General features: G+C 37.0%; 1 protein-coding gene across 3 annotated transcripts in view; it reads left to right on the forward strand.

The window, feature by feature from the left end:
* Positions 1 to 1,484: 1,484 nt before the first annotated feature.
* The window catches only part of LOC147400567 (mitochondrial import receptor subunit TOM40-1-like), a 29,224-nt gene continuing 16,952 nt past the window's right edge, over positions 1,485 to 13,756 (forward strand). Inside the window, exons 1-7 of one of the 3 annotated variants that reach the window (XM_086446257.1) lie at positions 1,633 to 1,773; positions 4,143 to 4,256; positions 4,640 to 4,721; positions 4,805 to 4,904; positions 5,027 to 5,122; positions 5,235 to 5,285; positions 6,847 to 6,912. In XM_086446257.1, coding sequence (XP_086302383.1) covers positions 4,669 to 4,721; positions 4,805 to 4,904; positions 5,027 to 5,122; positions 5,235 to 5,285; positions 6,847 to 6,912 — 366 coding nt within the window. In that variant the 5' untranslated portion in view covers positions 1,633 to 1,773; positions 4,143 to 4,256; positions 4,640 to 4,668. Of the gene's footprint in view, positions 1,774 to 4,142; positions 4,257 to 4,639; positions 4,722 to 4,804; positions 4,905 to 5,026; positions 5,123 to 5,234; positions 5,286 to 6,846; positions 6,913 to 13,756 lie in introns of all 3 variants that reach the window. The other 2 variants (XM_086446256.1, XM_086446255.1) reach the window with 2 other exon arrangements.

Consider the following 13,756-nt stretch of genomic DNA (forward strand, 5'->3'; position numbering starts at 1 on the left):
AAGTGGTGCTCTTCGTGTTGTTCATGTTTCCTCTGAAGATCAATTGCTGATGCTCTTACCAAGCTTCTTCTTAGACAACGGTTCATTCAACTCAAATCCAAGATTGGACTTCTTTCCCGCACTCCATCTTGAGGGGGCATAATAGAAGATTAGTATCTGATGTGTCCTTGGTCTTAGGAACATGTTATGACTCATTCTTATTTGTTATTGATTAAACTTTCTTAGCTATATATTTTCAGTTGTAATTCTCCTAGTTTATAGGATCGGTAATAATTTCTTTTGTTCACAGTTGTAATCTTCCTCTATATATATTCGGCTACTAGTTTAATGAAAAGTAATAAGGTAAAGTCTATTCATTCCACATTCTATCAAGGGTTACAAGTTGGTTGGGTCAATCTTGAACTCGTTGAGTTGAACTTGACCTCAGGTCAAGTCTGGGCAAAGGTAGCTTGGGTTCGGGGCATTTGAACTAAAAAAATGATCAATTTGGATTGGGCTCAGGCATAGGTATTAGGTTGCCCGATTTGGCTAAACTTGAACTTACCATGATTATAATTTAAAAATATTTTCTTATATCTTTGTTTATCTATATACCAAAACAATTGTGTCATTATTTTTATTAAATATTCAATTGCTTTGTTATTAATGTTTTTATTTATATGATTCTACATTGCCATATAATGATCATAGAGTCAAGAACCATAACGGTGTTTACGTGACATGTTTTGATAAGAGTTTAACATACATTAGGTTCCAAATAAAGTCGTATTTCTATATGGCACACAACCCGATGTGTTTGTTTTCTAATAAACACGTGCCACATAGACATCAAATTTTCCTATAGAAACAAGACACCATTGTTGGATTACGACTCATGATCATATAGCAACTTTAAATTACGATTAATAATAAATAGATGGGGTCATTCTAGTGAATCACCACTCTCATTTCTTCAAATTTTCTTATAATTTTATATCTATAAACATTGAAATACACTTTTAACATAAATAATTATAAATTTATATTATTCTATGTACCATTCATCTTTATACAAGACCTTATCATTACTAAGTAATCTGGTATTAAGGAAGAATGAATCAACCCAACCCGACTTGGGTTGGGCTCTTGTTGAGCATTTCATGCCTGAAATTGGATTGGGCGTAGGCACGAGTGTGAGCTAATGTTTTTCAAATTTGAGTTGGGCTCAGTTTGATCCCCGACTTAGCTGAGTTGCAGCCCAAATACACCCAATGGACGCGCCAAAAACACTCTAGTTTGACTCACATTGATTATCTCGCTCGAGTCATCTCGTTTTTCGGACGAGTTCTAAAATCATGAAGCATGGATGACCCCCTTGAGAGGAATTTTTGTAAATGAAAATTTCTTTTTATGGGTATCCAAGTATTTCCATGATTTGATGGAAAATTATGTAAATAATGCTATAGTTTGAGGTCTAGTTTGAAAAGTTACTCAAAACAAACCCTGCTGAAAGTCTGTAACCCCAAATTGCCTCCGCCGTAATTCAAAGACTCCTCTACTCTTCTTCTCTATCGGTGGCCTTAACCCACGCACTTCTCTTCAAGTTCCTTCTCTTTTGCCCTAAAATCATTTCAAATAGGTTTCAAAACCCTAATTCCTAACCAATGGAATCTCACAACGAAGTCGTCCCTCCTTCGCAAGTCAAGGAAATCGAGACCAAGATCGAAGAGAAAATCGATTATTTGAATCTTCCTTGTCCAATACCTTACGAAGAAATCCATCGAGAAGCTTTGAGTGAGTCATTTTTATCGATATTTTTTCTCTGTTTATTAGGATACATTTGATTTTGATCTGCATTTTAGATTAATCAAGTTGAGCAAATTTTTTAGGTTTCGTAGTTTGTACAAGTTGCTAAAATGTTGTTCTCTGGAGTGACATTCTTAACCTCTTCATTGTAGCGGTTAGGTCACTTGGACGTTCTTGTCTAATCACTTGGTTTGGACAACATGAATCCTATTTCACCATTTAATTCTATAATAAATGATATTTTAAGTCTAATGCATGTTCAATTCATATATTTTCTTTGTGCATCAATCATGGTTTTAGATCTTGATTCGGTGTAGCAGTTACAATTATTTATTAACCAGAGTTTACACGGGAGGAAAGGTAATAAAGTTGGAGAGGTATTCTTGGACAAGGAGGTAAAAGAGGAAAGATAAAGTTGGAAGGGCGTTCTTGGAAAGTAGGAAAACTGGAAAAACATAAAATAAAGTTAAAAGTTGTCCTCGAGGTTTGTAGCAAAAGATTAAATCACATCCACTCTTTATGTGGGGGGATAAAGAGAGTGGGCTTCACAATTGTGTTTTATTATATAGATATAATTTTTTTTTTAATAAATAAGGTAGATTAATTTATTTTTTTGTTAAAAAAGGTAGATTAGAATATGCTTAGTCACATGATCGTATTTTTACTTAGATAATAAATATATTTAAATTATATAAAAAGTTATTATTTTGATTAAAAATACAAAATGCCGGTTAACTCCGCTAAGATTTTCAAAATATTGTCCGAGTCATATCGGTTGTCAAATGAGACAACATGCAAGACAATTCACATTGGATATTCGCATTGTTGTGGGATGATCTTGAGATGACTCGGGTGAGTCATCTCGGTTTCGGATGAGATTTGAAACCATGGTACCTCCATTCATGTTAATTTTGGTCATTTTCTTACTCTTTTAAGACTTCTACCAAAACATTTATTCTCGGTAATGTTGTTATTAATCTTCTTTGTATACGTAAAAGTCATCTTAAACGACTTTCTATTATTTTGTCTTACTAATAGGTGGCATGTGCATACACACATGTATAACAAAAATTGGGATAAATGTAAGATTAATTTAAATGATTATTTTAGAAACTTCAAATCGGTAATCCAGTTTTATAGTATATTCTATTACTAAAATAGGGGTTGGGATCTGTAGACTCATGAAATTGAAAATAACTCATAAAGGAACACAGGACCCAGATCGTGTAAATACGAAAGGAATGACCCTAGCTCATACAGATAAGGAAGAAAGAGACACTATTGCCAGAAGGACCAATGTTGTCAAATAGCATATGAGACAGTGTGTGACCAACACATGCTGTTCGCATATGCCATTTCGCACAATTGCATATTGTGCAAGAAACAAAGGAGAGGAAAAAAGGCTTAAATCTCGATTCTTGAGTAGCTTTCTTATTCTCGTAAGTCTTGAGAATTGAGAGTGAGAGAGTAACTTGAATTTAGACTTGAACTTTGTGTGTAATAGTGTAGAGTAGATATTAGAGAATATTTATTATTAAGTGAGAATGTAGTAGAAAATGTAATGAGATTTAAGAGTTGGAGGTTTTGTGAGAGTAAGAAAGAGATTAGAAGGTAGAAGAGATGTTGTAAAAGGAGTATGTGGGGGTAGAAGTGGGATATTTATAAGAGAAAAGTGAGTTTAAGCCGTAAAAAAGAAAATCTGACCTTTGGACAGTATGCCATCATGTACTAACATATGCCATCGCATATTGTGCAATGGCAACTTTTAGGTTTATACGATGAAAACATATGTGAATATGCGACCGCAGTTGACAACATTGAGAAGGACCATGCACCAAATAATGACATTGATCAAAGAGAGATGTTGTGGAAAGACCAAATATCACATGTTACCGAACGATAGATCGACATCAATCCCCTTTATTTACAAGTACGGGTTGATTGCTTGAAAGAGATGAGTCGCCCATAAAGAAAGGGTGGAGTTTATTTATACATACTAGTACTTGAAGGACAAGTGACACAAGCAAGATGAATCCCAACCTTATTTTAATATGATTTATATACTATATTTACCTTTTTAGATTGATATTTTTTGAAAGTTTTTTTTAATGGTTTCCTGGCAAGGAAAAAAAAATTGATTTTGTATGTTGATGGGATATAGCACTGTTTTGTATAATAGACATGCTCGTTTCTTTTTGTTTGTTTGTTTTGCTTTGGTCAGTTGAGATTTTGAGCTTCTACAGTTTAAGTTTTTGGTTCTTAACATTGGGATTTACTTCATGTCCATGGTTTCAAGTGCTACATTGTTGGTAAAGGGTGACTATTAATCGTTAAAGTGCCATTGTTTGGCTTAACAGGGACGCTCCCTCCCCCTTGCCAACATCTTTTTTGATTCTTGAAGTTTGAGCACTTTCTCTGTTTGAAGATTCTCTAACAGGCTTATGGTGGTTGACAATGTGGTGGACAACAAGGCAAGGTTTTGAGTGGTTATATATTTAGCTCCTACTAAAGCCTACATTTTTTCTATATGTATAGTTTTTGGTTCAGTTTCTACTTGAACATTCTTGTGTTCTGTTTTAACTTGATGAATTATCCTTTTTTTTTTTTTCACATCTAGAGAAATGTCATCCCTTTATTTGCTTTATTATTTAATAAGTAGTTAGTAACTTTCTATTACAAAAAGATAGCAATTCACCTTTGATCCTTTCTATTTTAGTAGCATCTCACCAGCATGGATTTTTGTACAATGTGAAACTAATGAGTTATGCTACTTGAAAAAACCAAATTGAAGAGTGCGAGAGAGTGTAGGGTTGATTACTCTGCTAGATCTTATATCCTTTAATGTCTGTTGCAGTGTCCTTGAAGCCGGAACTTTTTGAGGGAATGCGCTTTGATTTTACCAAGGGACTCAATCAGAGATTTGCACTCAGCCACAGGTAACGCAAGATATATAAATATTTATCGTGCATTTGTTGTTGTTGTTGTATCTGATAAAGCTTCCTTCGCAACCATCCTCCAGTGTGTTCATGGGACCCATGGAGGTTCCTTCTCAATCCTCTGAGACCATAAAAATCCCGACCAGTCACTATGAGTTTGGGGCTAGCTTTCTGGACCCAAATGTAAGTCAGCCATCTCAATATATTTTATATATTCAAAAGCTTCATGAATTGTTGGACCTTCAGATTATCTTATTTTTATGGGATGTCTGATTAATTGATGAGCATCAATGGACATTTCACAGTTGATGCTGTTTGGACGGATTATGGCAGATGGGAGGCTTAATGCTAGAGTCAAGTGTGATTTGACTGATAACCTTACTTTGAAGACCAATGCTCAGGTTTATTTTTTTTTCGCAAAAATTTGAAATGTGGACATCAATTTGACAATCGATTTTCATGAGCCTTACACTTTGTAGCACTTATTTGTAACTCAATGTATTTTTTTTCCAGATTTCAAGTGAACCACATATGTCACAGGGAATGGTCAATTTTGACTACAAGGTTAAGCTCTTTGACTCAATAGCGTCCTTATAGTACCAGTGAAAAAAAATTGAAGTCCATGTATTATGTGTTTATTTTCAATCTGATTGAAATCTGCCATGTATGTTCATTGCCAGTAAGGTCCGGTTCTCAGGTGACTCTCCTTTTGTCTAAGAAATGCTTGATTGTCTCCTGGAGTTTGATCAACTCCGTCAAAAGCATCGTCAATATCATTTTGTGGTTTAATCCCTCTAGGAAGGTGTTGTTCACTCTAGGAATTTCCTCTTTCCCCTCAACCCCTAACTCTAGGTGATTCATGATCTCCTTGTAGATTATGTGGTTGATTCTAATCTGGACTGTGGTTTTCTATGGCTAGATCTGTACACATCTTAGTATGTGTAAATTTAGGCACATTTCTGGGATTTTGTGGATTAGGATTGCCACCTAGTTTTAGGTCTAGGAACCAATTCGAATAGGATTCGGGTTGGTCCACGATAGAGGTCACAGGTAAGGGGTCCGGTTACAGAATCTGGAAGGTGTTAGGCACCTGTTCCGCCCTTTGGTTTGCATCCTCTGCCATATTATGACGGCTTTTAATAGACCACTGACTGGATCACTTGGTTAATATGAAGAGAATAACCCCAAATATGTGTTTTATGTGTGGGCGAAGGGGGAGTGAATCATCATCTTCTTCACTGTAGATTTCTAAGTGAGGTATGAGCTACTTTGAACTGTTTGAGGTTTGTTGGGTGAAGACTAGTGGTATCATGGAACTTTTAAAGGATGGCGTTGGGAAAGTTCCTCTAAAAGGAAATGGCTTATATTCAAATTGTTCTCTTTTGCTATCTGTTAGGGCATATGACAGTCAATATATACATTTTTTGAAGGGAAAGGTGGTGGACTTTCACTCTTAATTTTGATGATGAAGGTACTTGTTTTCTATTGGTATTAAGTTTTTAGGATTTCAAGGGGTTTATTTGGGTGTTTTAATGTTCAGATGGACTTATAAGGTTGTAAAATCTTGATAGTTCAATGCCTTGTCCTGTTCCAGTGTTAGTGTGGATCTTCCTCATCACATTTTCTCTTCCACCTACAGTTTTTGATAGAGGGAGAGTGGAAGAGGCTTGGGCATGCAGATTATGCCATGCCCTCTGTGTTACTAGCTTATAAGCATAGAGAGACTTGGGAATACAGATATGTCATGCTGTTCTTTTTACATGCAAGCAGAGCAATTAGGGCATTCCAAGGGACCACTGGAATAACACTGGTAGAGAGACTACGGCATGCAGATCATGCCATGCTCTTTTTGTTTCTTGCACATATGGAGATGGCATTCCCTTTGGTCTTCTTTAATGTTCTTGTGAGGCTTGGCATATGGATCATGCCCTCCCCTACTTACATGTATGCAGATTGCTTTCTCTGCAGTCCAGTTGCGTTTGTTTTTGTTCTTAGTAGTTGGATTAATGCTTCAAACCCGATGGAAATACTACACCTTATCGAACTTTTTTTTGTACTGAGAACATGGTGTTCATATTTGTTTTTTATTTTGTAATTATAAGTGTTTTTCTTTATTTTTCTACAGGGTACAGATTCCAGGACTCAGTTTCAACTGGGGAGCGGTGCCTTATTTGGTGCTAACTACATCCAGGTAAACAATCTGCCTAAGAGATATCTTACATAGGATGGATAACCAGTCTATAATTTCGATGTTAACCATGGAGGATTGGAGACTGCTGATTTGGTTGTATTAAGCTATGGTCAATAAGTGGGTCCTAAGTTGTCTCTATAATTCCTGCATGCTTGATCGTTATCTCTATCAAATTCTTATATCTGTTTATATTCATCTACTAAGTATTGTAATGGAGTGAGAGGTAATGAAGGGATTTTTTAAGATTACCTTGCATCCCTTCCACAACCTCTTCATTTTTCTTTCCTTTGCTCTGTTTGATCTTGCTTCTTTGTAGTTGTTATGGCTGTTCATTCTGGATTTCCTTTTTGAGAGCAAATTGAGAGGAAATAAATGAGTTCTCAGTTATGATTAGTTTACATCAGGGCTTGGCTTTGGGTCTCTTTTTGTTTGTTCTATTTATGGATGAAGTAACTGCTCATACTTGAGAACACGTACCGTGGTGTATGTAATTGTTCAATTATGTAATATAAGTTGATGAGAATATATCGAGGGTCATCACCAAACTACAGGGGAAATCAACATGAAACTAAGATCATGAAGAGAGGTGTTGTAATCCAAGGGCTTTAGAGTTTAGACTAAGTAGTACTAAAATCTAGTATGTGGTCTATAAGTTTAGTATTGACACCCAAGAAGAGGAATGCCCGATAACAAATTGATAGAAGTATCTCAAAGCAATCACTTTCGTTATCTTGATTCTATCATACATAAGGACGTATAGATTGAGGAAGATGTAGCTCATATAATTATAGCTAGATGGTTATAGTGGAGGTGTGCTTCTCGAATGCTCTGTGATCGAGTGCCAATCTCTATCCCAACCTTTTCATGCCATAGATCTCCTTCCTTTAAAACATCAACGTCAACATTGACATCAACGTCCTATAGTCTATGATTTAACATGTTTACATGCCAATGCCCACTCTAGGAAAGATAAAATTAGAGCTGAAGAGGTTTTTCAAGCTTTACAGAGTCAGTGCAGTGATAAGGCTTTGGGGCCGGATGGTTTCTCAATGGCTTTCTTTAAGTTTTGTTGGGAGATTGTGAAACAGGATTTAATGTTGGCTTTGAAGGATTTCCACGATGATTGTTTTTTGGATCATGGCTCCAATACCATGTTCATAACGCTGGTTCCAAAGAAAGAGGGAGCTGAGGAGTTGGGAGATTTTGGGTCTATTAGTTTGGTAACTTCTGTTTATAAAATCTTTGCTAAGATCCTTGCCTCAAGATTAAAATCCGTGATCCCGAAGCTTATTGGTAAGGAGCAAGGGGGTTTATCAAAGGGAGGCAAATTTTAGATGGGGTGTTGGTTGCAAATGAGTGTATAGATTCTAGGAGAAGATCTGGGAAGCTTGACGTGATTTGCAAAGTGGATATAGAAAAGGCCTATGATCATGTAAATTGGAACTTCTTACATGTTATCACAAATATTAGAATATAAATGTCAATAAATAATTATGTAATTGAAGCAGATCTCACACAATTTAATGAGGGAGATTGGCTAAATGCACAGAATATTTGCAACTTTTTGCTGAAGCTACCAATTTTTTTTTCAGGGGTTAATTATGTTACATCTAATGATTTTTGTTTACATATAACTAGTATAAAGGGACTTATAGAAGATAATTCAGGTAATACTATTGTTAATTATATGATATTAAAATTTTGAAAGTATTGGGAAGAAGTTCCTCATTCTTTAGCATTGGCATCATTTATAGATCCTTGATATAAAATGAGGGTTTTAGAAGTAATTTTAACATTAACTTATGGTCAAGACTATAAACCCCACTGAAAAGAAATTAAACTTAAATGTGGAGAACTTTTTAATTATTATGAATGTAGCTTTGGTATAGTTAGCGGTTCTACAAGTAGTGTTTAAACTTTCCTTTTTCTTCTTCTTTTGTTGTTAAATCCTCAACTTTATACCGATTATTATCTAGAATTAGGACTTCTAATTCTACCCAAGGTAGCTCGATATCTGAGTTACAAAGCTATTTAGAATCTGATCCATTGGAGGTTTGTGATGAGGATTTCTACAATGTGTTAGATTGGTGGAAGGGGTACTTTGTTTATTATCACATGCTATTTGTGATGGCACGTGATCTACTAACTATTCCAATGTCTATAGTTGCTCTGAATCAGCATTTAGAGCAAGTGGAAGAGTTCTTTCAACATATAGAAGTCACTTAGTTCCAGAGACATTGGAAGTGTTGATATGCTAGAAGGATTGGTTCTATGCCGAGAAAGGAGATCAAGCAAGAGAAGTGGAACAACTTGCTAATGAATTAGGACAAATAGAGATATGATTGGATTAGAAATATTTTAATTTTTTGGGTTGAGTTGTGCAAATGGTAGATAGATGAGTGGGTGCCAACCTAGTTGGGATGTACTCATACTATAGTGATGCAAGTCTTTACCCTAAGGCTTAAGGCCTTATGTACTCTCAATTAGTCAAATCTCAAATCTTATATGTAAATTATTTATCCAATTCCAGAATTTATAATGTCATTAGTGTATATTGATTGAATGAATGAGATTAATACAAATGCATTTTAAGATTTATTTCAATACATGATTAATTTTTTATCTATCATTATTTAGATTAATACTCTATTTTTATTATAAATTTTTCTATTGTAAGATTTACATATTTATAAATTTGAACTTTAGTTTAGAAAGTAAAGTATTTATATAATTAAAAACTAAAGTATCGTTTAGAAACTAAATTATTTATATAAATTTGAATTTAAAGTTTCTCTTCAAAGTAAAAAACTAATACTTTAAAGTATTTATATAAATTATAATATTTTAAAATTTTAAATCTAATATTTTTTAATGTATGCCCGAACTTGTACCTTTACCCGAAAAATTGGGTTTGGGTAGGGTATGGTTATACCTTTTGGCTACGTACCTGTACCCGAAATTGGCAGGTTCGGGTCCGGTTCCATGGATACCCAACCCATACTAGAAAAATCGAGTTGGGTTCAGTTCTGGGTATCTGGATGTACACCCTTAATCCCTTCTAACTTAGGAATCAAGGTTAAAAAGGTAGAGTTCGAGGAGTAACCAAGAAAACCCCACTCAAAGAAATCATGGAACGCAAGTATCAGATCCCCTTTAATAATGTCCCATCCAAACTTATGAAAAACCATTGAAAAACCATTGGGGTCACACATGTTCAAAATGGCTTGGTTAACCTCATCTTCTCCAAAAGGTCTCTCAAGGAAATCTTTAAGATTTGGAGAAATGGAATCGAAAAATAGATCATCCAACAAGGGCCTCACTTCACTAACTTCATCTTACAACTTCTTGTAGTAAACCATAATGGCCTCCCTGATACAAGCCTCATCCTCAACTTCATCAGATTGAATTTTGGAAATTAAGTTCGCTCTCCGGTGGGAGTTTGCCACCTGATGGAAGAATTTTGTGTTAGTATCATCCTCCTTACGCCATTTGACCTTGGACTTTTGCCTCCAATGATTTATTCCAACAAGGCAATCTTTTGAAATTCCTGTTCTATAATAATTCAAGCCAAGACCTAGTTGGTGAGTGCGAACGACCAAAATAATACTATGTGAATCAACAATGAACAAAAAAAAAAGTGAAGAAAAAAAAAGAGAGACACAAGATATACGTGGTTCAGCAATGTGCCTACATCCACGGGACAACAACGAGCACTTCTTTATTATTGAAAAGACAATCCGAGAAGATTACAATCTCTCTTGAGAACTACCTAATATTCTCTCTATTCTCTAGCACGAGAATAATCTGTTATATGCGCGGATTGAAAACCCTCTTCTCTATCCTTCAATTCAAAAGAAAACTAGCAAACTGTGTTGTATTCACTGCTATTTCTTGAAAATAACAGCCGCTGTATCTTATATCCGTGTCTTGGTAGTCACCTAAAATAAAACGTGTGTGCAACCCCCTATCCCTAAAGAATTGGTCCCAGATCCTATTAAATAGGATCTGCAGTTTAAAACTCTACACGTTCCTGAAATTCAGGAGCCAAAATTACTACAATATCTCCACCTTGGCGACCAATTTCAGGACATCTACCAGCACATATATCTTCACCTTGGCATGAAATCCCAAACCAAGGTAACCTGCTCGTCATCGTCCTCCTGGCCTCAAAGGCCATTGCCCCAGAGGGCCCACCCCCATGGGGCATCAACACTGAGAGAGCTTGATCAAGTTGAGGCAATGCTCTAACTTGACCCCGGGTACCACCTTCGTCAACATATTAGCCGCATTCTCCTTAGTATCCACCTTTAATATCACAACTCCATCCTCGATGATATCCCTGATAAAATGGAACCTGACATCAATATGCTTAGTTCTTGCATGGTGAACATGATTCTTTGCCAAATGGATGGCACTTTGACTATCACAAAGAATTGTAATATCCCTCTGAGTAACACCCAAATCATGAACCAAACCTCGAAGCCATATGGCCTCTTTCACCGCCTTTGTTACCGCCATATATTCTGCCTCTGTCGTAGACAATGCAACCACTGACTGTAACATGGACCTCCAAGATATAGGACCCCCTGCCAATATAAAACAGTAACCTGTAGTAGACCGACGCCTGTCCAAATCTCCTGCATAATCTGAATCAGTATACCCCATCACAGCTGAAACCGACGATCTCTCATAAACCAAACCAACATCTAGCGTACCCCGAAGATACCTCAATATCCACTTCACTGCCTGCCAATGTTGCTTTCCTGGGTTTGCCATAAACCTACTAACAAGACTGACTGCATGAGCGATATCCGGACGTGTGCAAATCATGGCATACATAAGACTACCAACTGCACTAGTATAGGGAACCTGTGACATGTATTCCCTCTCATCCTTTGTGTTAGGAGATAACATACCCGAGAGCCTGAAGTGTGCAGCCAAAGGAGTGCTAACTGGCTTAGCTTTATCCATGTCAAATCGACTAACAACCTTCTCTAAGTACCGTCTCTGTGACAATGTCAATCTGCCCTTCTTCCTGTCTCTCACTATCTCCATCCCAAGTATCTTCTTCGCTGAACCAAGATCTTTCATCTCAAACTCTAGGCTGAGTTTTGACTTCAGCTTATCAATTTCCCCTATACTCTTCGCAGCAATGAGCATGTCATCAACATAAAGTAAGAGAAACTCGAAAAACCCTTTATTTAGCTTCCTGATGAAGACACAAGGATCATACTCGCTGCTTGCATACTCTTGCTCAATCATGAAAGTATCAAACCTCTTGTACCACTGTCGCGAAGCTTGCTTCAACCCATACAATGATTTTTTAAGTTTACATACCTTCTCTTCCTTACCAACAACAACATATCCATCGGGCTGAGACATATATATGTTCTCCTCCAAATCTCCATGCAAGAATGCAGTCTTGACATCAAGTTGTTCGAGCTCTAAGTCAAATTGCGCTGCCAATGCTAATAGGACTCGGATAGAAGTGTGCTTTACCACTGGAGAGAAAACTTCATTATAGTCCACACCTTCCTGTTGTCCATATCCTTTAGCCACCAATCTTGCCTTGTACCGTATACTTGTACAAATACCCTTGAAATCTGGAATCCCGTCTTTCAATGTGAAAACCCACTTGCACCCAATCGGCTTCTTCCCTTTGGGAAGTGTAACAAGCTCCCATGTCTGATTTTTCTGAAAAGATAACATCTCCTCATCCATACCTCCTTCCACTCCTCTTTGTGAACACTACGCAAAGCCTGCTTATATGTGGTAGGAGCAGCATCATCATATCTATCAAGAACTGAGAATGCACAAGATGCACCCTCCTCATAGCCAAATCTCTGTGGTGCACGTCTGACTCTGGGTTCTCTACCTGCTGCTAAAGACGGTGTCTTTAACTGTTGAACCTGTTGTTGTGTAAGATCCATGCACCCATCGATAGGAACCTCATCATCTGCAACTATCTCATCAAGAATCAGATCTGGAACCATATCTGTATCATCCCTTCTATCAGTAGAAGGTACATCTTGCGTATGAGATCTATGAGCTCCAAGCTCCACCTGCAAAGAATCTCCTGCATCCTTATCTTTATCGTAGCTATCACCTCTCCAAATAGGAGAGTCATCTTTGCATCTCTCATATTTTGCTTGCAGCAAAGCTTCCTCATGGAACTTCACATCTCGACTAATCACAAATTTTTGCAAATCAGGGCACCATAGTCTATACCCCTTCACATTATCTGGATAACCGAGAAATATTGCTTTCTTGGCCCTCACTCCAATTTTATCTTCTCTGACATGAAAATAAGCTGGACATCCAAATACTTTCAAGTTAGAATAATCTGAAGCAATACCGGACCAGACATCCATAGGAACCTAAGACTCAATAGCTGATGAAGGAGAGCGGTTAATGAGATAGCACGCCATGTTTACTGCTTCAGCCCACCATATTATGCCCAAACCTGCATTGGACAACATGCACCGTGCTCTCTCTAACAGGGTACGATTCATCCACTCCGCTACCCCATTTTGCTGTGGTGTCGCCTTCACTGTGAAATGTCTCCTAATGCCATGCTCCAAACAAAACTCCTTCAAGGGATCCTTGGTGTACTCACCACCGTTGTCAGACCTCACAACTTTGATCACCCTACTTGTTTGCTTCTCAATCATAGCTTTCCACATCTTGAAGATATCAGTGATTTCATTTTTATGCTTCATGGTATACACCCATACTCTCCTGCTGAAGTCATCGATAAAAGACACAAAATATCTAGAACCCCTTTGGATGCAACTTTAGAGGGTCCCCATACATCACTGTGGATGTAATCCACAATCCCCGCGGT

This window comes from Akebia trifoliata, chromosome 6 (assembly GCF_017979445.1).
Source record: "Akebia trifoliata isolate Shusen 1 chromosome 6, ASM1797944v1, whole genome shotgun sequence".
NCBI classification, from domain to species: Eukaryota; Viridiplantae; Streptophyta; class Magnoliopsida; order Ranunculales; family Lardizabalaceae; genus Akebia; species Akebia trifoliata.